Raw genomic sequence first — 22,973 nt, forward strand, 5'->3', positions numbered from 1 at the left:
TAAGAAACTCCTCCCTCTGGAGCAACTTTGTTGAGGCTCAGTATATCCTCAGGGAAGTTGGCAGTGTCAGCATATTCACAGCTGTAATGCACCCTATAACAATCTGCTGGAGCACCACATTCTGTAGAATGAAGTAATACTGTACCATCTGACCTTACTATGAAGCAACAGAGTTCTGGAGCAAGTTACAGAATCAGAACACAAATACAATGAAACAGTGCAATCTTCACTATGAGAAAACTGGTTTCTCCTACAAAGAAAAAATGGTTTTGAGCATACCTCAAGAGGAGGTTTGTTCATTTTTCACAACTGCTATAGTAGTCAGTCATGAAAGAGTATTTCAGAAAGACTCATTTTATACGGTGCTACTTATACCTCAATAACTGAAGCAGGAGCCTGTTCTGTCATATAATGAATTGCATCCTGGTCTCCCAGCCAATCAGAGCCTTTCACAGTATCATAGAAATGCCATCTCCAGTTATCCTCTTCCATATTCCCCAAAGCAGCATTGATTCCTCCCTGGAAATTAAAAGCAAACATTTACTTAAATGCAATACTTAGCAATCAGTTCCTTTATAGTTTAATCTAGGTATGGCTTTCGTTTTATCCATGGCTTCTTCCAGCATCTCATTCAGTGCTTTATCACCAAGCAGTTTACGGCCATAGTACTGGAAAGGTTAATCTTGCAGCCTGCATCCAGGTTCAGTGTTTCAACCACATCATTCTCCTTATTGCTCCATTAAGACTGCAATGGGTGCACGGCTCCTTAAGTACATCTTCTTCCCTGAAGCAGGCATTGCGCACAATTTTTAGACATGTCCCTAATTCATTAGAAGAAATGCCATTCCACTTTGAGTGTCTTCTTAAATACCTCATGTAAACATAATGACTCAATTTGGCCCTCAGGACCTGGGATAAACCTCTTGACTAAAGGCCAGGAGTGGGAGTGGGACAGGCAGACTGATCTTACCCCAGTTCCAAAATAGTTACAGCTCTAGCAAGAGAGTGCTGCTTTAAGGCAGAGTGCTTCTTTATTGAACCACTCACTGTCCTCTCTGTGTAAATAGAGGACTGAAAGTCTGTGTCCTCTCTAGCCAAGAGATCATCTGATCATTGGGTCTTCGGTTCCCCCACAGCTTAGATGATGGGGGCAGTTCTTGCGCTTGCGCTTAGGAACTTGAAGCTTTCCTGCTCAGAATTTTTTTCCTCTTTTCTTATCTGTGGGAACCTTCAGGTGTCCAATCCAATTTGTCACAGGGATGCACCTGCCTACAAGCCCATCTTGCCTGCAGGCAAGTCTTCAGATTTGAAGAAAGGGGGATAGAGCAGGAGTAGAAGAGAGGAAGAAAATTATCACTTTATGATAACAGCCTCTGCTACACTCAATCTCAGACCTAATATCAGGTGCACCTGTAGAAGCTGCAGCCACAAACATGTGGTTTAATTTATAGTACCCTAAATGGTTGAGAAGAAGATAAATGCATTAAAACAAACAAACACTTGATGCCAACAGTTAATGAGTCCTGTGACTTTATCCCTTCAAGGATTAAGGTCTGACATTATCAGCTGGGACCGCAGCAATCACAGCAACCCAGAAGTGCCTGGAACCGGTGTGTGTGTGTGCGTGCGCGTGCACGTATGCAGGGGGACATAACAGGCTTATGCGTGCTCCATCATTGCGTGCAATGACCTGGAATGCAACCCCCATATATCACAGTCGTTTACAACAATATAAGAACATAAAACCAAACAATATCATCATAAAAAGTTAGAAGCAAGTTAAAAGCAAAAATAAATTTAAAACAAATATCCATAGACCATTGGGAGTAGGGGGTGGGATGTCCTCTTCCTTGCCTTGCATAGGCCTGGAAGAACAGAAATGCTTTGAGCATTTAAAAGTTCGCACAAAAGGCACCTGCTGAATCTCTATTGTCAGGGTGTTCTACAGGGCTGGGTCAATGCCACTAAAAGCTTGATTTCTCCACTGTTCTCAAATAAGGCTCACCAACTTGGGGAATGATCAAAGATGTTTCTGCTGAAGAGCTCAGTGATTGAGCTGGAATATAAGGGTTCAGGCAATCCCTAAGGTATCCTGAACCCAAGTTGTTCAGGGCTTTGCAAACAAATGCAAGAACCCTGAACCTGGCAGATGGGCAAACAGTGCAGCTGTTTCCACAGTGGTGGAACCAGAAGCTCCCCATCATCAATCTGGATGACTACCTCATCCAGGCTCAACTAGAGACAAAACACTAGAAAACGTCATGTAAAGTTGAAGACAGAGCTTAAGTCCCAGAGGCCAGCAACTGGAAGACAACCGTTACCTCTCCAACTGTCAAGGAGAAGGATTCTAAAGCTAATCTGCATAAGTCCTGCTTGTTGGAGTAAGAGGAAGGGGTAACCCATTCCAGGATAGCAACCTTCACAGATGGAGAAATCGTTGGTCTGTTTCACAATCCAGGCCTGAGAAAGCGGACATTATTCAGTGGACTCCTTGTGACCCATTCAAATTAGTCTTACACCAGCCATTTCCTGATAAAATCTGTCCCTCATGCCTCAAGGCCCAGATGAGACTCATAACTCTGAAAAAAGTTTTCAGAAGTAGTCAGTAGATAGCATAAGAACTGCAATTAGAATTAGAAACTTAGCTGATCTGCATCTTCAAAAGCTGTATGGCTTTTTCCCTAGAGCATTTGGACAAAGGACCAGCCATCCTAAAAACTAACCTTAGAACAAAGGCACACCCAAGGATCTATAAATAGCTTGATATATTTCATTTGCTTTGTGAATGGAATAATTTGTAAGTGTAGTATTATCTCATCTGATGTTTTAGGTAATAGTAAAAATAATGGATTATACACCCCAAACTCGTGTTTTAACAACATAGCAAAGTATGCCAAGGAAAGAGATGGGCTGGAACCTTCTCCCAGACATGCTATTTTTCTAAGTGAAGAGGGGCTTTTTGGTTTGTTTTTTTCAAAGGCAGAATAGTGAGTTCCGTGACCCCCACGTGCAATGTGAAGTGGTAGAGTCCAGACACAGGGTTGCCTCTTTGAGAACTAGGCCTAAGAATTTTTAAAAAGAGCAAAACAAATATATAAATGCACTTGAGTTGCATTCTGCTTATCACAATTTCAGTAACAGAGTTTATGCCCACAGATAGCAGATGGGCTCATTGGTTCTATACAATGTAACCCAGTGTACAACACCCAAATCTAGACAACACACAGCTTACTCCATTCGCTGTCTATAGTCTATGAACCACAAATTGGAATTGACTGGCCTCTTACCTGTGCAGCAACGGTATGGGATCTGGTAGGGAACAATTTTGTAACACATGCTGTGTTAAACCCAGCTTCAGACAAGCCAAACGCAGCTCGCAAACCTGCACCACCTGCACCCACCACAACTGCATCAAATTCATGGTCCACTACAGGATACTGTGTTGAAATCTGGTTGAGAAAAAATATAAATGAACAGGCACATCATTTGCAACATCTAGGAAAATAAACCATAGAATAATTATAATGAATATACATGTACACATAGAGAGCACCACACTTGAACTCACTGTATTAAAAAACAAATTTCAAACTCCGTAGTTAACGCTGCCCACTGTTGATTTGTTGTTGATTCACCATGCTTTGGTGAATCAGGAGCAAGCAATACAATCAAGTGCCCAGTCCACTCTTCTCACACATGTCTTAATCAGTGTTAGAAATTCAGCTATATAAGCTAATTGCCAAATGGCACCTTAAACCTAGGTTACAGTCACCGCAATGCAATGTCTAGGCACCATTTCCCCCACCCCCACCCTACAATGAGTTCTATTATTATTATTAATTTCATTTCTAAGTCCGCTTTATATTTTACAGAAAAAATTATCGAAGTGGTTTACAACACATTAAAACATCAAATAAAACAATTAAACAAATTCAAGCTTCAAAGGTAATATTTCATATCCTTCTCTAAGTGACGTTTTGCTTTCCTTGTACCGTATTTTTCGCTCTATAACACGCACCTGACCATAACACGCACGTAGTTTTTAGAGGAGGAAAACAAGAAAAAAAATATTCTGAATCAAATGTTGTACTAAACTATTTAATAAACAACCGGTATATCAGAATCATATTACAACCATGTAAAGTGAACAGCAGTCAACAGTGGCATTAAGAACCATCATCACTGTCATTAACAAATGAAGAGAGAATTTTAGGTTCGAGTACTCTTCTAGTCTTCTGTGAACCCCAAGAACTCATCAGTGCTAGAGTCAGAATCTATGAAGTTCAGCTGCTCACAATCACTGGCATCACTTTCTTCGCCATCTTCATATAAAATCTCATCTTCTTTTGCATCCAAACCATTGCTAATGCCACATTTTTTGAATGACTGTGCAACGATTTCCTCCTTCACCGAGTGCCATGATGTTTTCACCCATTCACAAACTTGAGTGATAGTGGGCCTCTTCATTCGTCCTGTAGGTGTCAGATCATGATTACCAGCAGCCATACATTTGTTCCACTCTTCTCGCATAAAGACTTTAAATGGCTTGTTGATGGAAACGTCGAGAGGTTGCAACTGGCTGGTAAGACCTCCAGGAATTACAGCTAGATGAGTCTTCGCTTCTTTAAAGCACCTTTTTGTAGTTTCGCTAATATGTGCTCTAAACTGGTCCAGTACTAATAAGGCAGGTTTTTTCAAAAGCCCTCCAGGACGTTTGGACCACACTTTTTCAACCCATACTCTCATTCCCTTTTCGTCCATCCATCCTTTCTCATGAACATGTACAACAATTCCTCGTGGAATCACTTCTTTTGGAAATGTTTTCCTTTTGAAAATTAACATGGGTGGCAATTTGGTGCCGTCTGCACAGCAAGACAACACAACCGTGTAATGGGCTTTCTCATGTCCGGAGGTTTTCACAGCAATAGTTTTGGCACCTTTCAGATCAACAGTCCTATTAGATGGCACATCAAAGGTTAGCGGGACCTCATCCATATTCCCAATCTGGCCAATTTCAAATCCATTTCTCTTCCTAGCATCAATTACAAATTTATGAAAAGACAGAATCTTAGATTCATATTCTTCTGGCATTTTTTGTGCAATTCTAGTTTTCGTGCGCATAGCAAGGCCACATCGCTTCATAAATCTGTAGCACCATGATGGTGAGCCAGTAAAATCATGAATGCCTTTCTCTAAAGCAATGTGTTTGGCTTCATATATTATCATTTTTGTGGAGACTGTGAAGCCATTATTGCGGTGACGTGTGATCCATTCTTTCATGGCCACGTCCAACTGTGGCCACTTTGCAGCATGTCCACGAAAAGTGTGCTTATTTTTATCTGCTTTTTGCAGCTGATCCTCCTGTTTCCTCCAATCTCTTATCATTCTTTCTGTTGGAGGTGGCCCAAAATGTCTCTCTGCTGCTCTGTTTCCATGCTCCTTAGCATATTTTACTACCTCTAGTTTAAAAGGAATCTTATATGCTAGTCTTCTCTGCTTTATCATCCTTATTAGAACGGGGGAAGTTTTCTGCAAGAAAATACCGGTACAGTTTTCTTCAAGAAAATGATAAAGGAACTGTCAGTAATGTATGGTATCTCCAATACAGTGATGAAGGAAGAGGGGGGGACGACTCACATTTCTCCTAGGCAAAGCAGCCAACTCCTATAGGCCTAGGTGCCTCCCCCCCCCCCATTAATATTTGAGGGAGTCCTCCTCCCCCCATGCTGATGGGCATTGCCATTCATATAAGGTACCAGTGTTCATGCACTTTGTCTTGAGATCATTGCAGTCTGTGAGATGGGGCTTACCTGTACCCGCCCCCCCCCCCCAATATTTTATTGAAGTTGGAAGAGGGAGGGAGAGCTCACATTTGTCCTAGGCAAAGCAGGCAACTCCTATGGGCCTAGGTGCCTTCACCCCCCCATTAAATATTTGAGGGAGTCATCCCCCACCCCCCATTGTGGTATGTGAGGTGGGGCTTACCTGGCTGCCCCCCAATATTGTTTGAAGTTGGAAGAGGAAGGGAGGGAGGGAAGGAAGAGAGAGGGGGAACTCACATTTGTGCAGCTGCCTTGCCTCGAACGGGAGCAAAAAGAGGAGGAGGAGACACAGGGACACGAGCCTTGTAAGCCGCTTTGTTTGAATTTACCGGTGAGGTGCTGGGGGATGGACGGAAGGGGATGCCCTCTTTGTCCCTCCTTCCGGCTCATTGTAAAGAAAGCAGAGCCGCTTACATGTGTGTAAGGGAGAACCATAGAGCAGGCAGACACTGAGAATCTGAATGCGCTCAGCTGTTGCCGGCTTCCCTCCCAGCGACGGAGGAGGAGAGGAGAGGCTGCCGAAAAGGCAGCAAGAGCGGCTCCTCCCGCCTGCATTCGCTCCATAACACGCACACACATTTCCCTTTATCTTTTGGGGGGGGGGGGACTGCGTGTTATGGTCCGAAAAGTACGGTATTTATTTACCTACTTAAATTTATATAGCTGCCCCATAGCACAAGTACTCTAGGAAGCCAAAATGATGTAGTGGTTAGTATGCTGGATTAAGCCCTATACCAGGGTACAAATCCCCACTCACTCATGAAGCTTGGGCCAGTCACAGCCTCTAAACCTACCACAAGGTTCTTGTAGGGATTAACTGAGGAGTGAACCATGTACCCCTTGGAGAAAAAGCTGGGATATGAATGTAATAAATAAGCTCTTCTGCTTACCTGCTTAAGAAAGCTGGAAGGGCCAGCCAGATGGTGATGTCAGTTGCCAACCTGGCATCCAGAGATCTCCACACGGTTGCAACTGGACCCGCACCAGTGGCAAAGCGCACCTGACGCATGGCTAAAGTCTAACGCTGGCCTTCCTACAGACTTCCGCAACCTGGCGCCCTTAAGATCTTATGGAGGACAACTTCCAGCACAACCAATGGTTGGGGAAGGCTGCTATTAGAATATGTCCAATATGACAGAGAAGTAAGAACTTACTGAATCAGATACTTTGGCAGACACACTTTTCTTTCCATAAACAGTGAAGTGAAAGTTGCGAGAGAGTGCCTGGCAAGCTGCTGGCCCCTGCTGAAGCAAGACAAAGGAAGTGTTATAACTTATGTGATAAACAGTTATCTACATGAAGTACACCTTATCCTAAGCATTCTAAATTATATACTGTAAAATTTTTAATATGAAGTAAATGCATGCTATTCCAGGTTACAAGTGGGATTTCTCACCTTTTTGTGGCATTTTCCCCCTAACACACGGAAACTCACCAGGTATAGTTTCCACACAATTGTCAAGAAAATATTGAAAAGGGAGATGGCCTATACGTAGAAGTGACTGTCATGAATTTATTTCAATCTTCTTTTCTCAATGAAGAGCATCCAGATTGCCCAGGGAAACTTGCATATTATGGTTGCTAAGTCTAGCCAGAAAATACCATATCTATTACTGGGCATCTCCTAAAGCCAGGGACAGCCAATGCCATGCCCTCTGTGTTTTTGCACTACAACTCCCATCATCCCATGCAAATACCTGAAACTGCTGAACAAAATACAGGCTACATTCACACCACCACTTTTAATCACTATACCGTAATTACATTTTAAACAGTTGTGGTTCCCTGGAAATAGGATTGTTAAATCACTCTGGTAATCGTAGCTCTGGCAGACAAATAGGGACCTTCCAACGAATCTCAACATCCTTAACGTACTGGTTTCCAAAATGTAAATGTGGCCACACTGTAACAACCGGGGTTGCTTTTTGCATACTCTCAATTCATAGATCAAGTTTGCTATTGTGTTTTACCACATCGTCGTATTTGCTCAGATAAAGTTAGCATAACTTTACTTTGTTTTATTGCTTAAAGTAATTCACAGGAATGTATAACAGTACAGAAAAGCAAATCATTAACCAGCAATTAAGCTGTTCCAAACACTTTAATGCATTTCTGAATTGCCATCTTTTTCAAAAATCAAACACTGGCAAGAATTAATGTAAAAGAGCTCAAGGATAAGCTAACTGTCTTCCTTCTTCAAATGTGACTTTACCTTTTAAATTCATTATTCACAGACAAGTCTGATTAATTTAAGTTGCCATTCTTCAGAGGTTAGAACAGAGATCTCAAAAATAAGAGGAATCTAAGCACCAGACTTAGTAGAAGAATTATGACTGAATGGAAAGACTCTCTGATTCTATGTATATATGATCTCTTTGAAGGGAAGTGAAAACCTCAACTGGTTGACATAGAAATATTAGAAAAATAAGCATCAAGTAAAACTGAATAATAAACAGTTAAGACAAGTTACCATGGGTGATCTTTCTGAGAACCAGATTTCAGCTTCATTAACTATTGTAATGGTTCTAGGGGTTGCTCGTGCGTAAGCCGGTGCTTATCTGCCCGGCTGGGTGCAACACCTGGCTGGGTTGCCAAAGTGAACCTTTTCTGTCTGGACAGCCACTCACCCGTGGCTGACTCAATCGCTGGCAGAATCCGTCAGTGGGCGTTTCTTAAACTTCTTCCAGCAAAGAAGCTCTTTGACGCCTAGTCTCCTCCTACTCTCTCTGCGCAAAAGCCTTCTGCGCAAGGAGGGCGTGGGCAACGGAGGACCCCTACTCTCCCCGCTGGTCCCAGGCAAGGAGTCATGGGACCGCCTCGCTGCTTCCCCCATCTGCCCCCCTTCTCCACTGGTGCTACGCTGATTCTCTTCCCCAGAAGATGGGCTGCTTCTCCCGATCCCTGGACGCTCTCTGGAATCCCTCTGGCTTTTGCTCTCTCCCTCCGGCACTGATGGCAGTTCCCTGACAACTATGAACCCCAAAATCTGGGATCCTCTCCAAACTTTTTGTAGGATTTTGTAGTTGTTTTGCAGGGCCACCAAACTGAGTAATTGCTACATCAAACTGGGGTTCATAGGTAATACTCAGAAATCCAACATTATCCTAGTCACTCTGAACTGGTGCCATGTTTCAGAGTCGTTTTGTAGCATTTGGTAGCTTGAACCCTGCATTTTGTAGGGCCCCCAAAATGGAATAACTGATATTCAAACTGGTATCCTAGGTATCCCCCCAAACCCCAACATTGTCCCATCCACTCCAAACTGGTGCCAAAGTTCTGTAGTTGTTTTGTAGGGGTTCTGCAGTGAAAAGCCCACATTTGGCAATACCACACAAAAAGTACAGTAACTGATGCATCAAACCAGGGTTCCTGCTTAACAAAACTCAAAGTCCAATATTGTTTGATTTACTCCAAAGCAATGCCAAAGGTTTGCAATTGTTTTGCAGCCTTCTAGTAGTTAACCCCCACATTTTGCCAATCCCCAAAAGTGGGTTACTATCTTACTCAATGAAGCTACACCCAGTTTAAGTAGCAATTCCTCAGTTGGGGTGGGGCAGACCTACCAAACAAAACCCTACAAAATGTCTACAAAACTTTGGCAACACTTTGGAGTGAATGGGACAATGTTTGGTATCAGGGAAAACCTATGACCCCTGGTTTGAGTATCAATAACTAGGTTTGGGAGCACTAAAATGTGGGATTCATGCTACAAAACCCTACAAAATGACTACAAAACCCTACAAAGGGTTCGCAGGGAATCTCAAGTTTTGGGGTTCATAGTTAATGAAGTTCTAGATTTCTCTCTGCTCAGGGCAAAATGCCCTTAGGTTGTAGCCCTGTAATGGGAGCTGAGGGTGGAAGAGGTTTCAGCATTCACAAAGAAGAGTCTACACCTATTAAGCAAAACAAAGTGGCAGTATTTCAACTGCAAACAAGCATTTCAGCTTGCTTTACAGTAACCACAGAATTTCCTAAACATGTAACTGGTTGTGGAATAAGAATAACTAAAGCCTCCCTCACGTTAAAGAGAAAGCCCTAGTCAACCTTGAATCTAACTTTCAGCCAAAAATGAGTATTCATTTAAATGGTAAAACACAGGTTAGAAATGGCTTTGCAAAGAAGTCCATAAGCTATTCCACGCCCCCCCCCTTTGTTCCTTCAAGCATTTGCAAATGCCTATGTTAGTAATTCATGGCCTTATCAAACAGTTAGTTAATTAGTTCATTTATATACCGCCCTTCATCACAAGATCTCAGGGTGGATCACAGAATAAAATACAAGACCAAAATACAATAATCAAAAACAACAAAACAATAACCCAACTTTTGTAATGCTTCCATTGGTATCAGGAAACACATTAGAAGAAACAATTTAGATGACAACTTCTCAAACTTCAACTAGAAGCTCAGTAGTTGGACTTAAAACTCCTTCATATTGGCCACTGAAAGATAACCTTTCAGTCCTCAAGGTAGTTTGGGGGAACTGCCTCACATACCTACTTTATAAGGAGCATTTAGGGCAATGTGTGGATATGACACAAATGAAATGTTAAGTGCAGTTTTGATAGGGGACCAGTTTGGAAAGCCTTCTTAATACACCTTCTCATAAGCCCTATTTGACTTCCACAGCACTTGTAAGCACTGCCCTGCCCCTCAGAAACACTTGAAGCTCCAGGGCAAATGAAGCAGGGAGACTCCTCACTTCATGGAGGCTCCCTTCACAATCTAAAATCCTGCAAAATCAAGTTGAGGAGGCTTCCCAACGCAAACCTTTGCCCTCAAACTAGTGGAGGGCTGAACAAAGAATAAGGATGATGCGCCAAAGGAGGTGGGGTCTGGCAGCACTGCCCCTTACATGGGACACTATTCCCCCCCTTATTGTTTATCAATGACCTGATTTGCATCACTGTAAACCATAATTTAAATAAAATTCAAACTATGGTTTAAATTACTTTTGAGCAGCATTCACCAGCACAGTGCATTTTCTTGATAAACCATACTTTAAAAATAAGAATGGTTTAGTGTAATGCACATACTGGGCTGCTGCTTGAATTGGTCCCTCAGTTAATGAACCCAGGTCTCAAGCAGAAGTGCCAGACTGGCTTGGTGTTCCCCTACAACTGTGGTGGAGGAAGCACAGGCCCAGGGACCAAATGTGACTCCCTAGGCATCTATAGCCAACCCTCTGGACTCTGTCAAGACACTTCTGCTCTCTCCAAGCTGCACTTCTCACTGGCCCTGCTCCACATACTACCTTCGAGTGCTTTTGCCTGGCTAGACAGCAAGCTACAGTTTGCTGCAGTCATGGGAAAAGGCAAATTCCATACCAGGGATCATTAGGAAAGGAATTGAAAAGAAAACTGCTGGCATCATAATGCTGAAATATATGATGCAACTGAATTTGGACTGCTGTGTACAATTCTGGTTGCCTCACCTAAAAAAATGATATTGTAGAGTTGGAAAAGGTTCACCCCAATGATTAAGGGGGAGGGAGCAAGTGCCTTATGAAGAAAAGCTGCAGCATTGGGGACTTTTTAGTTTAGAGATAAGGTGAGTAAGAGTTGATACAATGGAAGTTTATAAAATTATGCATGGCATGGATAAAGTAGATAGAGAAAAGTTCCATCTCTCATAATACTGGAACTTGTAGACATCCAATGAAACAGAATGTTTGGAGATTTAGTCAAACTATGGAACTTGCTCTTGAGGAGACAGTGGCAGCCACCAACTTGGATGACTTTAAAAGAGGATTAGACAAATTCATGGAGAAGGAGAGGGCTGCCAATGGCTATGCTCTACCTCCACAGTTGGGGGGCAGCAATGCTTCCGAAAACAAGTTTCTGGAAACTGTGGGGCGGGTGGGAGAAGATTGCTCTTGTGCTCATGTTCTTCCCATAGGCATCTAGTTGGCCACAGTGAGAAGAGAACGCCAGACTAGATGGGCCATTGGTCTGAACCAGCCGGGCTATTCTTATGTTCTTATACAGATGCTTGAGCATCAAGAGACCTGGGTGCCAAGACCTGCTACATACAACAGAACTTCAAGGGGCACCATCTAATTCACCCCAAAAGAACGGGTGCACCTGTAAGCATTTGTACATGTGCCAAAACTAGCTGAGAGGCAGCACATGGAGAGCCGCACTGATCCTTGCAATGTTCCCTAATTGTTCTTATCCTACCACTGGAAGATTACTACATGATCTTAGAAGCGTGGCATCATCTTAGAAGGATGTGACTATAATGAAGGGAAACTGAGCTGCCTTTGAAACGGCCTCTTCATCTTTACTGGGGTTAATGCTTAAGATTTATTTTTAAAGGTCTCTCAAAGTATGCCATTCACATTATTTATGAGGACGCATAAATGTTTCGTAATTTGCTAGGACACGTGACCCAGGTGAATCGAGTGTGGGGCTGATAATGCCAAGGTTGCAGGTTCCCTAATGGCGCAGCTGCATATTCCTGCCTTGCAGGGGGTTGGACTAGATGACCCTCAGCGCCCCTTCCAACTCTACGATTCTATTATTCTGCTTTAGCATAATATAGATCTGTCTATATGGATTGTCCATGTGAGGCAAAGGATGGATCTATGAGAGAATCCGCGGGTGACCTTGAGGCCCGGCCACCCGCCTCCCCCTCAGGCTAGCCAACCGGGCCGGGCTGTGAGGAGGATCGGGGCCACGGGCGGGGCCTGCAGGGCGCACCGGGGTTATTTGGGGAACGGGGGAAAGGGAGGCGGTGCGGAGCTGCCTGTGGAGCAGCGGCGCCGCCCTCTCCCTCGTCGTCTCCGGACGGCTGAGACTCTCCTCCTCCTCCCCAGGCTCCCGCCGCGCACTTACCGCGCGGAGCTGCCTCAAGCGCCGCAACGCCTGCGAAGCCGCCACTGCCGCCGCCATTTCGCACCGGCCCTCAGAAACTAGGCCGGGCAGAGATCGGGCTGACTGCGCCTGCGCACGAGGAACGGGGGAAGGTCGCCCTGACCGAACAATTGTCGAGGGAGGGACGGCGGGCGGGAGGAACCAACCGACCGGAGACGGGGGGACAAGCGGTAGCCTTCAAAGGCACCTCACGGTCTAAAGGGACAGAGGCGCGAAATGCCTTTCTCGGTTCCCCCAAAGAGGAAAAGTATGTCTGCCTAGCGCTCTTTCGTACTCGAAAGACTTTCCGAGGGGGAAAATAATCATTATCATCGTCCTCCCCCTTGTCCTCACAGGGATGGTTCGTTCCAAGAGCGGGGCGGGGCTTGAAAGGGCACCTTGCGCAGGCGCAGAGAAACCTTCGGTGGTCGCAGCCGCGCGGAGGTTGCGGGGGAAGCTTTTCTCTGGTTTCCTCCGTCTTTCCCTCCCGCGAGATGGGAGGGCGCTTGAGAATGCCCACGTTTTATACTAACAGCTAGGTATGTTCGTGTAATAAATTTATATTTCTTGCCCGCGCTTCCCCTTCAGTCCCAGGGCGGATCACCGCACCAAAAGCAACGTTAAAAACAGAATAAAACAGCCCTTTTTACAGTAGCATTTGCGTGTCTCTTTCTGCTCCCAGGACCGAGAGAAAGCTTGACAGATGACAAGCGGAGGTGCGAAAAGGCGGAATCGAACTCGACCCATAAGGTACTTGGGGGCCGGATTTTCTCCCCTGCAGGGGACATAGGTGAACTAACGCAGTGTTTCCCAACCTTGTGCCTCCAGCTGTTTTTGAACTACAACTCCCATCATCCCTGACTAGCAAGACCAGTGGCAAGGGATTATGGGAATTGTAGTCCAAAAACAGCTGGAGGCACAAGGTTGGGAAACACTGAACTAAAGGCTTCGCCGGATGCTTTCAAGGCACGTGGAAGAGCAACAAACCCGTGTCTTTTTCCCCTCGTCCCCCCCCCCTCTTTTTCTTACGTCTCAAACATTAAGTGGTCCTTTTATAAGTCAAGTAAAAGGTTCTGCTTTTCAGAAAGAAAACAGATTTGGGTGGAGTTGGCTGGGCTTCTTCCACTTGAGGCTGCGGTTAAGGATTTGTGTGGTTTAAATGTTCTTCCTCTGGAGCAGAAAAAAATTAAAAGTAGAGAGAGCTAATAACATTGAGGGATTGAAGGGTTCTAGCCTAGGCTTTCCTGATAGGCTAGTTTTCTACGTGCAGTGAACATTTATACTGCTTTTATCGAGGATCGTAGCCCTCCTCCAGGTGTTGGACACCATCCTGGCCACGCCACTGGCTAGCCTCAAGCACCTGGTGAGCCACAAGTTCCCCATCTGAAAACATCCCTCCTCCCAGTATACACTTTCATACCAATATATGGCAAATATTGGTATGAAAGTGCATACTGGGAGGAGGGATGTTTTCAGGTACCCCAACCCCTAGGATGGACTGTGAGCAACATCATGGGAGGGGTTTTTCTAGGACCAAGGTGAAACTGTAAAGCTGGCTTGTTATTCTTGCTGTTGGATACTAGGTGTTGTTTACATAATCTTACATTTATAATGTACTGTGTTTTTTGTGTTTTAAAATTGCTATTGTGCTGTTTTGCTATGTTATTATGAAATTGACTTTTCACTGTTTGATTTTGAAATGTGTTCCTGTTTTCTTTGTTGTAAGCCGCTTTTGAGCATGATTTTTTGTGTATGGAAATACAAATAAAATGAATGAATGAAAGTGCATAGGTGCGCTGTATGTGTGTATCTGTATCGAGGGCTTCTAAGAGTTTGGGTATATTTCTCAGATGTGGCCATGAAACGTATAGAGTGATAGCCCAAAGGTCAGTGGCCTCTAGCAGTAGTTAGTGCTTAAAGGAGTGAGCACAACCAAAGGAGTGGTTTACATCATACAGTCAAAAAAACTGGGCCTCTTCTACATGTGTGTTTATCGCTTGATTCCTATAAACACAGGGCTAGTTCACACTGGCATGTTCATAACTTCAGGTTAAAATAAAGTGATCCGTGAATTAATATGATAGTGACTTACAGCTTCCTTTGTAGTTTACATGTAACCTTCTGCAAGTATTTAATTGATAACTGTTTTAGGAGCAATAAATATAGTTTTGCAATGACCATGCTGGCTGAAACAGTAACTAAAACAGATAAATGAAAACAGCAATGGAGATGCCTGGGTCAATGGGCTACCACAGAGCTGGCACTGCCAGTAGAATTGTCAGTTAGCCTGATGTCATCTCAGCACCCAAGTGCTTTTTGGTTTAATTAAATCAAATATTCAGTGGCCAGTCACTGTAGAGAAATTAAGTAATGTATGTCTTAAATGTAAACATCGATACAGATGCCCATGAAGCCTGGCAACTAAGTGTGAACTGATTCATTTGAAATGCATTGCATTTCTGGTGACATCTGGGCAAATGAAATTTTGTCTGTAAATGTCCATTCACGCATGGATATTATCATTTGAACTGGCATAAAGTGATAAATAGTCAAGGTAAACTTGGGCCTTTTCAAACAGCTTCTGGATATGTAGCTTGTTAACAGTGGGATGTGCAGGTACAAATTTTTATTTATTTATTTATTTCTACCCCGCCCATCTGGCTGTGTTTCACCTTTATTTTTGTGACAGTAGAGAAGTTATATAAAGTCAAGTTATATAAAGTTAAGTCAGTAAATTTTTATTTCGCAACACCTTTGGGACTCTTTTGTCAATTATTATGGAAATATCCTCTCCCCCACTGTTAAACAGATTGCTGTTGAAATTATTAGAAATATTGGCACAGGGCTTTTATTGGGATGAACTTAGATTTCATGATATTCCATGTCCTAAAAAGAGAAAAGTTCCTGTTTTCTTTCAAACCCTTGATCTTATCACTTTTAGCAAGTAAAGATAAAAATTATACTTTGAATTAGCAACCTGGTGTTGCCAATTTAAAAAGTTCATCGAAATAAAAATAATTTTAGTACTGTGTTCAGAAATGTATGCCCATGTTTCCTTGCAAAACATGAACTGCTTAACTTAATTTTAGTTCCAGGATGGCTTTGATCAAGAGGCTTTTCCCTTTATCTTCTGAGTGATCAAATTTGTTTGACTGCTAAAGAGAAATTAAGGGTAAGGATTTATTTATTTCTCTTGTGTCCTTGTCTTTCATGTTCATTTAGAAATGCTGTGAATATTCAAAAGTACTAAAGTGCTAGTAAACCTGGGATGGGGAGTCCTGTGGCCCTACAGATGTTGCTGAACTGGCCATGCTGGCTGGGGCTGATGCAAATGGTGGTTCAGCAACATCTGGAGAGCCACAGGTTCCCCATCCCTTTTGTACATGCACTATGACTGAATTTTGGAGAGTGACTGCCTAACCTCTGCATGCAATGTTCCACATTTACTGGGCTGGCCATTTTCTTGTGAACTGCTTTGCATGCCCTGACAAGAGGTACCTTTGCATAGATGAGATGGAAGTGAAAGTAATAGGCTGGACTGGCCAAATGCAGGCTGGGGAGTATGTGTGTTTTCACCTGAGAGAAAGGCCTCTGAATGACCTTTGCTCCCAGCAACACCAGTGAGTAAAAGCACAAGGCCAGTTAGGTGTTTCCTTTGTACTATCAGTAGCAAGTAAACAAATCCCTTTCTCTTATCCACGCCTGTTACCATGATTATTCCCACAGGAATGTGTAAGGAATATGTCTATATGGATGGGCTGTGAGTGAAAATGTGAAGGGAAATCAGCAGGAGAAGCGGAAACTAGGGCAAAGTTGGGGGCAGGAAAGTACAGTGGTGCCTCGCAAGACGAAATTAATCCGTTCCGTGAGGCTCTTCGTATAGCGGTTTTTTCGTCTTGCGAAGCAAGCCCATTGACAGCTTAGCGGATTAGCGCTATTAGCGGTTTAGCAGCTTTTAGCGATCAGCTGTTAAGTGGCTTATCAGCGGATCAGCTGATAAGCGGCTTAGCGGCTTAGGAAAAGGGGGGGAAAGGGGGGAAAAACCCGCAGGAACTCGCAAGACATTTTCGTCTTGCGAAGCAAGCCCATAGGGAAATTCTTTTTGCGAAGCGCCTCCAAAACGGAAAACCCTTTCGTCTAGCGGGTTTTCCGTCTTGCGAGGCGTTCGTCTTGCGGGGCACCACTGTAGTAGTAGGAAAGGAGAAAGTAAAGGGTCAAATGATGCAGCGGAAAGAAGGAAGAGGGCAAAGAGAAAGGAAGGTGGGCAGAGCCAACGCACAGGAGGGAATCTGAGGCCTGGCTCACCTTCATGGCCACATCCCCACCACTTGGTGGGCGTTAAACTATTCCACCCCTTCCCTTGAGAGTTGTATTGGTACTGTGTCAGTTTAAACGCATCTGTTGAGAATGAATTTTACAGTCAGGTATTAAAACAACCTAAATGTTTTGTTTCCTCTAATTTGAAAGGTCTGTCCATGAATAATTTAAATGACCCTCCTAACTGGAACATCCATCCTAATGCAAGGGATGATGAAGGCCATGGAAGCAAATGGAATTATGCTTTGTTGGTTCCCATGTTGGGGCTGGCTGCCTTCCGTAAGTGACACTTGAAATAAAATTAGACTTTCTCCTTTTTGCAGTTTGTTGGATGAGTTATCTTAACAGGAATTGGTACAAACTGGACTAGGTGATTTAATGTAGCAAGCTCTTAGAAACCTTGCATTTTTACGCTGAGATCTATGGATGAAAGACAGTATACAAATTGAATAAATTATAAAAATAATATTTTTTAAAAAACTGCAGTGGGCTTGACCTAATGTGGGATAAAGTCAACGAAAGCCAATGTAAACTTAGGAAAAGAAATACGTTTTACTTTTTTATTAAAAAAGAGTAAGAGTGATGGCTGTACATAGGATATGGGCAAACCTGGCGTTAGATGTGTTTATTATGGGTAAATAATTTTCTCCTAAAAAATGTAGTTTTCAAGTTCTTAATGTAATATTTCCTCTGGTCCAGAAGTATAAAGTGCATATAAAAAGTCAAATCACTATAATTGTTGTTTGTCTGGTTTTTTTTTTGGGGGGGGGGGGTTGGTGAGGCTCCAGGAGAGATATATTAAAGTAATGGCTAGAATCCAAAGAATGCTTTGACTAATTCCAGATAAGCAGGGAGTTTGGGCTTTGTGCTTTTTGCCACTTAAAAAAAAAAAAAGCTAAACGACCCCTGGACGGTTAAGTCCAATCAAAGGTGGCTATGGGGTGCGATGCTCATCTCACTTTCAGGCCGAGGGAGACCACACTTGTCCACAGACAGCTTTCCAGGGCATGTGGCCAGCATGACTAAACCACTTCTGGCACAAGGGAACACCCTGACGAGTGCCAGAGCTCACGGAAAGACAGTTTCCCTTCCCGCCACAGCAGTACCACTACTAGCTGCTCTTCATATCACATAACAAGACTTTTGAAATTGAGGTGACTTTCAAACACAACAAGTGCTTTCAGAAGTAATGGGGGTTCCTTTAAATAAAGCAGGAAGCCTAGGGTGGCTGTTGGAATGTCATCATAGTATTTATGTCTGCATCTCTATTTCAGAAAATAATAATAATGTAGTCAAGGGTCTCTCGCTTTCTTTCTCTTTGTTTGCCGTGTTGGCAACTTATTTTAAACTGGGGTCATATTCTAAATCTAGCAAGTGCCAAAACTTTCACCCCACCCATAGGCTCAACCCCCCGCATGTTTATTATGATTTATTAAATTTCTTAGTCGCTTTATCTTGTCCAAGGCAACCCAAAGCGACTTACAAACAAAGCCACTTAGATACATTAAAACCAAGGAGGGGAAAATGCATCAAAAACATCCTGTACTCCCCAGTGGGACTTTGTCAGACCTAGGCATAATTTAACAGATAGGTATTTTCCTTAATGTTGGGGCTATTTTTGGAAGTATTATTAGATATTTTTGTTGCAAAATTTCAGTATTAACCATGAGGTATTAATCATGCATTGCAGGTTGGATCTGGTCCAGGGAGTCTCAGAAAGAGATAGAAAGAGAGAGAAAAGATACCTATAGGAAGCTCTCATTAGTACAGAGAGAACTTGAATCTAAATATCGTGACATAATCACAGAAAACCGCCGCACAGTTGCCCATTTGGAACTGGAACTGGAAAAGGAAAGGAACAGGACAGTAAGTTACCGTGAAGCCCTTGTCTCTCAGAGCCGTAAACTGGTAGAAGAAAGAAGAACTCTGGAACAAGAACGTACAAAATTAGAACAAGAGAAGCAGATTCTGCAGCACTCTGGAGCTGCCGGTGCTTTGTATCAGAATTGCCTGGAGAAGGAAGAGCAGTGGCAAAAGAGAGCAACTGCTTTACTAAAAGATTTTGAAGATGCTCTTACGGAAAGGCAGGACATCTACTGCAGCCTTGTGCTACCAAGACACCGGCGACTGGAAGTGGAGAAGAATTTGCTGATTAGAGCAGCAACTGATCCAGTTGCTGTGGACCTGGACCTGGAAACTGGCTTAAAAGATATTTTCAGGCATGATACCTATTGCAGTAATTTGCTTAACACCAATAAACGTCAGAATGGAAGGCTAATGTGGCTCTACCTTCGATACTGGGAATTATCTGCTGAGCTCAAAAAGTTCAAGAGGGTAGAGAAGGTCATGTTGGGAAAGTAGTAGCTAAAAATTACCAAGTATCAATACAATACACGTGTCAGATATGGCCGATTTCCTCTGGGATCTCAGCTTCACCACCATACATATGTATTGGTCATTTAACAGACCATCTTAAGCACTTAATGTCTTTCTTTGACTCACCAAGGTGAATGGTGATTGTGTGGTACCATAATGCTCAGGTTAATTTCTCTGGTGGCTTTTGTTAACTACTGCAGCCCTATGCATGTTTGCTCAGAAATAAATTTCACTGTTTCAGTGGGGCTTATTCCCAGACAAGTGTGCTTTAGGGTTGCAGCTTAGATCAGGGTACTGGGCTTAAAGGACAATGACTTCAGCTTCTGCCACTTGCATGACAACACCTTTTCTGTAATAAATCTTACTATGCTACTTGGAAGCAACTATTCTTAATTAGTGTTTTTGCTGTTTTCAGTCTGAGAGTCTACTATTTATGGCTGAGAAAGCACCTCTCTATAAATTGTTGGAAGTGTATGATCAAGTTCTCAAGTTAGTCACATTTGTGATCTGAACTAAGCTACATGTAACACTGTAAACCCTGTGGTCCTTGGATGAAAGGTGGTATATAAATTTAATAAAGAATAATAATAATGCTTAATGTCATTAAGTGACCTTTTATTAATAGTTGGTTTGTGCAGCATGAGATCAGGGTTTATTAGCAAGGCCTCCACCGAACTGATTTTCAAGGCCTATGGATCATGTGAAACAGTAGTCAGAAAGACGATTCCCCAGAGCAAGTGCAGAGTGCCTTCAGCCCCCACCCATCTGCGATGAAAAGGGAGGAATTTCCAGGCTGGGAGGTGCCTTTCTCTCAGCCTAAAACTCTGGAATCTCTATTTTTAGAATAAAGCAGTGTGTGTGTGTCTGTGCTCTGTTGATATGATAGCCATGTTCAAATATATAAAAGGATGTCACACAGAGGAGGGAGAAAGGTTGTTTTCTGCTGCTCCAGAGAAGCGGACACAGAGCAATGGATCCAAACTACAAGAAAGAAGATTCCACCTAAACATTAGGAAGAACTTCCTGACAGTAAGAGCTGTTCGACAGTGGAATTTGCTGCCCAGGAGTGTGGTGGAGTCTCCTTCTTTGGAGGTCTTTAAGCAGAGGCTTGACAACCATATGTCAGGAGTGCTCTGATGGTGTTTCCTGCTTGGCAGGGGATTGGACTCGATGGCCCTTGTGGTCTCTTCCAACTCTATGATTCTATGATTCTAATAGTTTCCCTGTGGGCTTCTTGGATGCGGCACTAGAGGGAGGTGGTAAGAGGCCTCTTTCCCTTCCCTGCTTCTGTTTCCCACCAAATTAAGAGTGTCAGCAGCAGCAGCCAGGCATGTGGGGCAGGAAAAGGGTTTGGAGGGTGGGTCAGTGGACGGCCCATGCTTCCGGGCTGCTTCCGGGGGGTGGGGGGAGCCACGCCGCTTTGCCGGCTGCATAAGGTCACAAATAAGCCACGCTTTTAACTTTTCACTGTCAGAATTTGGGGGGAAAGTGCAGATTATATTTGGGCCAATACAGTATATCGCCTCTAAAACAGTATGGTCTCAAATGAAAAACATATACAGTAGTGCAATCTGATGTGTGTCTTCACAAAGTACATACTTAAGCTGGGAGTGAGCTCACTGAGTCTTACTCCCAGGAAATCTGCATTCTTCTGTTAACTTCCTTTATATATATATATTTTTATTGATTTTCAAATACAAAACAAAATTATACACTCCATACACCTTAGTTACATCTTATTTCACTTTTTAGACTTCCCTCAATTTGTCTGCAAATCCTTCATAATTTTACTTCTTCCACATTTCTACCTTATTATTTACTTCTTCCACATTTCTACCTTATTAGTTATTTTATTATTATATATTCAATCCTATTTTTTTAATAATTATTTTAACATTTTCCATCACAGAGCTTCATTAAAACTTACAAACGTTATCTGGTTATCACTTAATTTTTGCAAATATTCAATAAATTTTTCCCAGTCTTCTGTAAATCTCTGATCTCGTCAATTTCGGATCCTTCCCATCATTCTGTCAAGTTCTGCATAGTCCATCATTTTCATTCTCCATTCTATCGTCGGTAGCTCCTCCTGTTTCCATTTCTAGGCCATCAGTATTCTTGCTGCTGTCACTGCATATAAAAATAGCTTCTTTTCTTTCTTGTTTATCTTGTTACCTGTAATGCCTAGTAAAAATGCTTCCGGTTTCTTAACAAATGTATATTTCAACATTTTCTTCAATTCATTACATACCATTTCCCAGAAGCTTTTCCCCTTCTTACATTCCCACCACATATGGTAAAATGTACCTTCTTTTTCTTTACATTTCCAACATTTATTACTTATCTTATACAACTTTGCTAATTTCACCGGTGTTACATACCATCGATACATCATTTTCATGACATTTTCTTTTATAGTTGTACATGCAGTAAATCTTAGTCCTTCCCATATTTTTTTCCCAATTCTTCTGTTAACTTCCATTGCATGTGTATCTGAAATCATCAGGAAGATCCAAAGGCTTCTAAAATTCCCTCTGCTTCCTGCTACCTTGGATACTGCATTACTTCACAATGTACAGCACGTGTCTCAATATAGCTTGAGACATAAAACCAGATTCAGGGAGCTAAATTCTCCCAGCTGGGAGATTATCTTAATGTGGGCGGGGCAATTACTGTGGTATTTCATTGTGTCTAGTATACAAAATATGGTTTGGTAAAATTATTTGAAGTTATATATGAGAGAAATGAAAACTTTTGCTTGTGGTGAGCTGTATTAGAATCAATAATGAGTTGGTAGTATTTCTAATGCCAGCAGATGTCACTGTGGTGTAGTCTTCTACCAACAGAAAAGCAATAAAGTATATGGTTGCATAATCATTATTTCTGTGCAACTAAAACTGCTTGAGGTACGGTTTGCAAATACTGACTTCCTAATAAGCAGCAGTACAAAAAGGAAACAGAACATAAGCTACTCAGTTGTATGTCTCATTTCCAACTACTAGTCCAGGGAGGCTGTGGAAATCCTTTAGAAAGCGCCTGGAGGCAGTTTTGGGATGGATGAGGGCAATCAAGCTATGGCTTAAACTAGCTAATTGCTGTGGGCACAGAAATCTGTTCTGGATGGAGGTGGGCAGCCACTGTTGGGGAGGTCCCATGAAGCACCAAAAATTCAGCTTAAGGGTTTTCTCAGGTGACCAACCCTTTTTGCACCAATGGGCACATTTTGAAAAGAGAGTGATGTGAGTACCAGTCACAAAACGGCTGCCATAGTGTGGGCATGACAACACAAAATGGCTGCCATGTAGAGGTGGGCACACCATAAGATCAGGGACTACCTGATTTCAGATGAACCCACCACAGCAAAGATGCGTCCTGGTCACCAGGAAAAAAGGAAGGGCAGTGGAATGCTGTTGGAACAGTCCTTATCCACACAATTTATGACAGCCTCTGTAAAATATAAAATCATGATGTGTTGCATCACATGTCTCAGGCCAAGTGTTAGTTGAGTAAATCAGTTGTTCATGATTGAGGCCAAAAAGATAAACCATCAAAATATGGTCTTACTGAAATAGTAGGTATTTGTTAAAGCTCTTTAGAGAATAAGT

The 22,973-nt window shown here is 42.8% G+C and overlaps 2 protein-coding genes across 9 annotated transcripts in view; one reads left to right on the plus strand and one right to left on the minus strand.

The window, feature by feature from the left end:
* SDHA (succinate dehydrogenase complex flavoprotein subunit A) overlaps positions 1-12,807 on the minus strand; it is a 35,559-nt gene extending 22,752 nt beyond the window's left edge. The window contains exons 1-4 of one of the 4 annotated variants that reach the window (XM_079949564.1): positions 12,658-12,806; positions 6,977-7,066; positions 3,288-3,449; positions 376-519 (exon numbers count right to left, since the gene is read on the minus strand). In XM_079949564.1, coding sequence (XP_079805690.1) covers positions 376-519; positions 3,288-3,449; positions 6,977-7,066; positions 12,658-12,714 — 453 coding nt within the window. In that variant the 5' untranslated portion in view covers positions 12,715-12,806. Of the gene's footprint in view, positions 1-375; positions 520-2,005; positions 2,029-3,287; positions 3,450-6,976; positions 7,067-12,657 lie in introns of those variants that run through there. The other 3 variants (XM_079949565.1, XM_079949566.1, XM_079949567.1) reach the window with 3 other exon arrangements.
* Positions 12,808-13,149: 342 nt separating this feature from the next.
* Positions 13,150-19,961, plus strand: CCDC127 (coiled-coil domain containing 127). 5 transcript variants are annotated; one of them, XM_079950054.1, is made up of 4 exons: positions 13,150-13,214; positions 15,765-15,847; positions 17,143-17,271; positions 18,683-19,961. In XM_079950054.1, the coding sequence occupies exons 3-4, from the start codon at positions 17,151-17,153 to the stop codon at positions 19,351-19,353; spliced, it is 792 nt and encodes a 263-aa protein (XP_079806180.1). In that variant the 5' UTR covers positions 13,150-13,214; positions 15,765-15,847; positions 17,143-17,150; the 3' UTR covers positions 19,354-19,961. The 5 variants fall into 5 exon arrangements, with proteins under 5 accessions (XP_079806180.1, XP_079806182.1, XP_079806183.1 ...); XM_079950056.1 differs by lacking the exon at positions 13,150-13,214 and adding an exon at positions 13,284-13,391; XM_079950057.1 differs by lacking the exon at positions 13,150-13,214 and adding an exon at positions 13,289-13,391 and having other exon boundaries at positions 15,771-15,847.
* The last annotated feature ends 3,012 nt before the right edge of the window (positions 19,962-22,973 follow it).

Source organism: Podarcis cretensis, assembly GCF_951804945.1.
Source record: "Podarcis cretensis genome assembly, chromosome: 13".
Taxonomy (NCBI): domain Eukaryota; kingdom Metazoa; phylum Chordata; class Lepidosauria; order Squamata; family Lacertidae; genus Podarcis; species Podarcis cretensis.

What these genes read in the sequence shown, in the direction of transcription:
- CCDC127 (XM_079950054.1), top strand. Translation starts at nt 17,151, where the DNA reads ATGAATAATTTAAATGACCCTCCTAACTGGAACATCCATCCTAATGCA. An exon ending in GTTGGGGCTGGCTGCCTTCC is followed by an intron (nt 17,272 to 18,682) that starts GTAAGTGACACT and finishes CATGCATTGCAG; the next exon opens with GTTGGATCTGGTCCAGGGAG.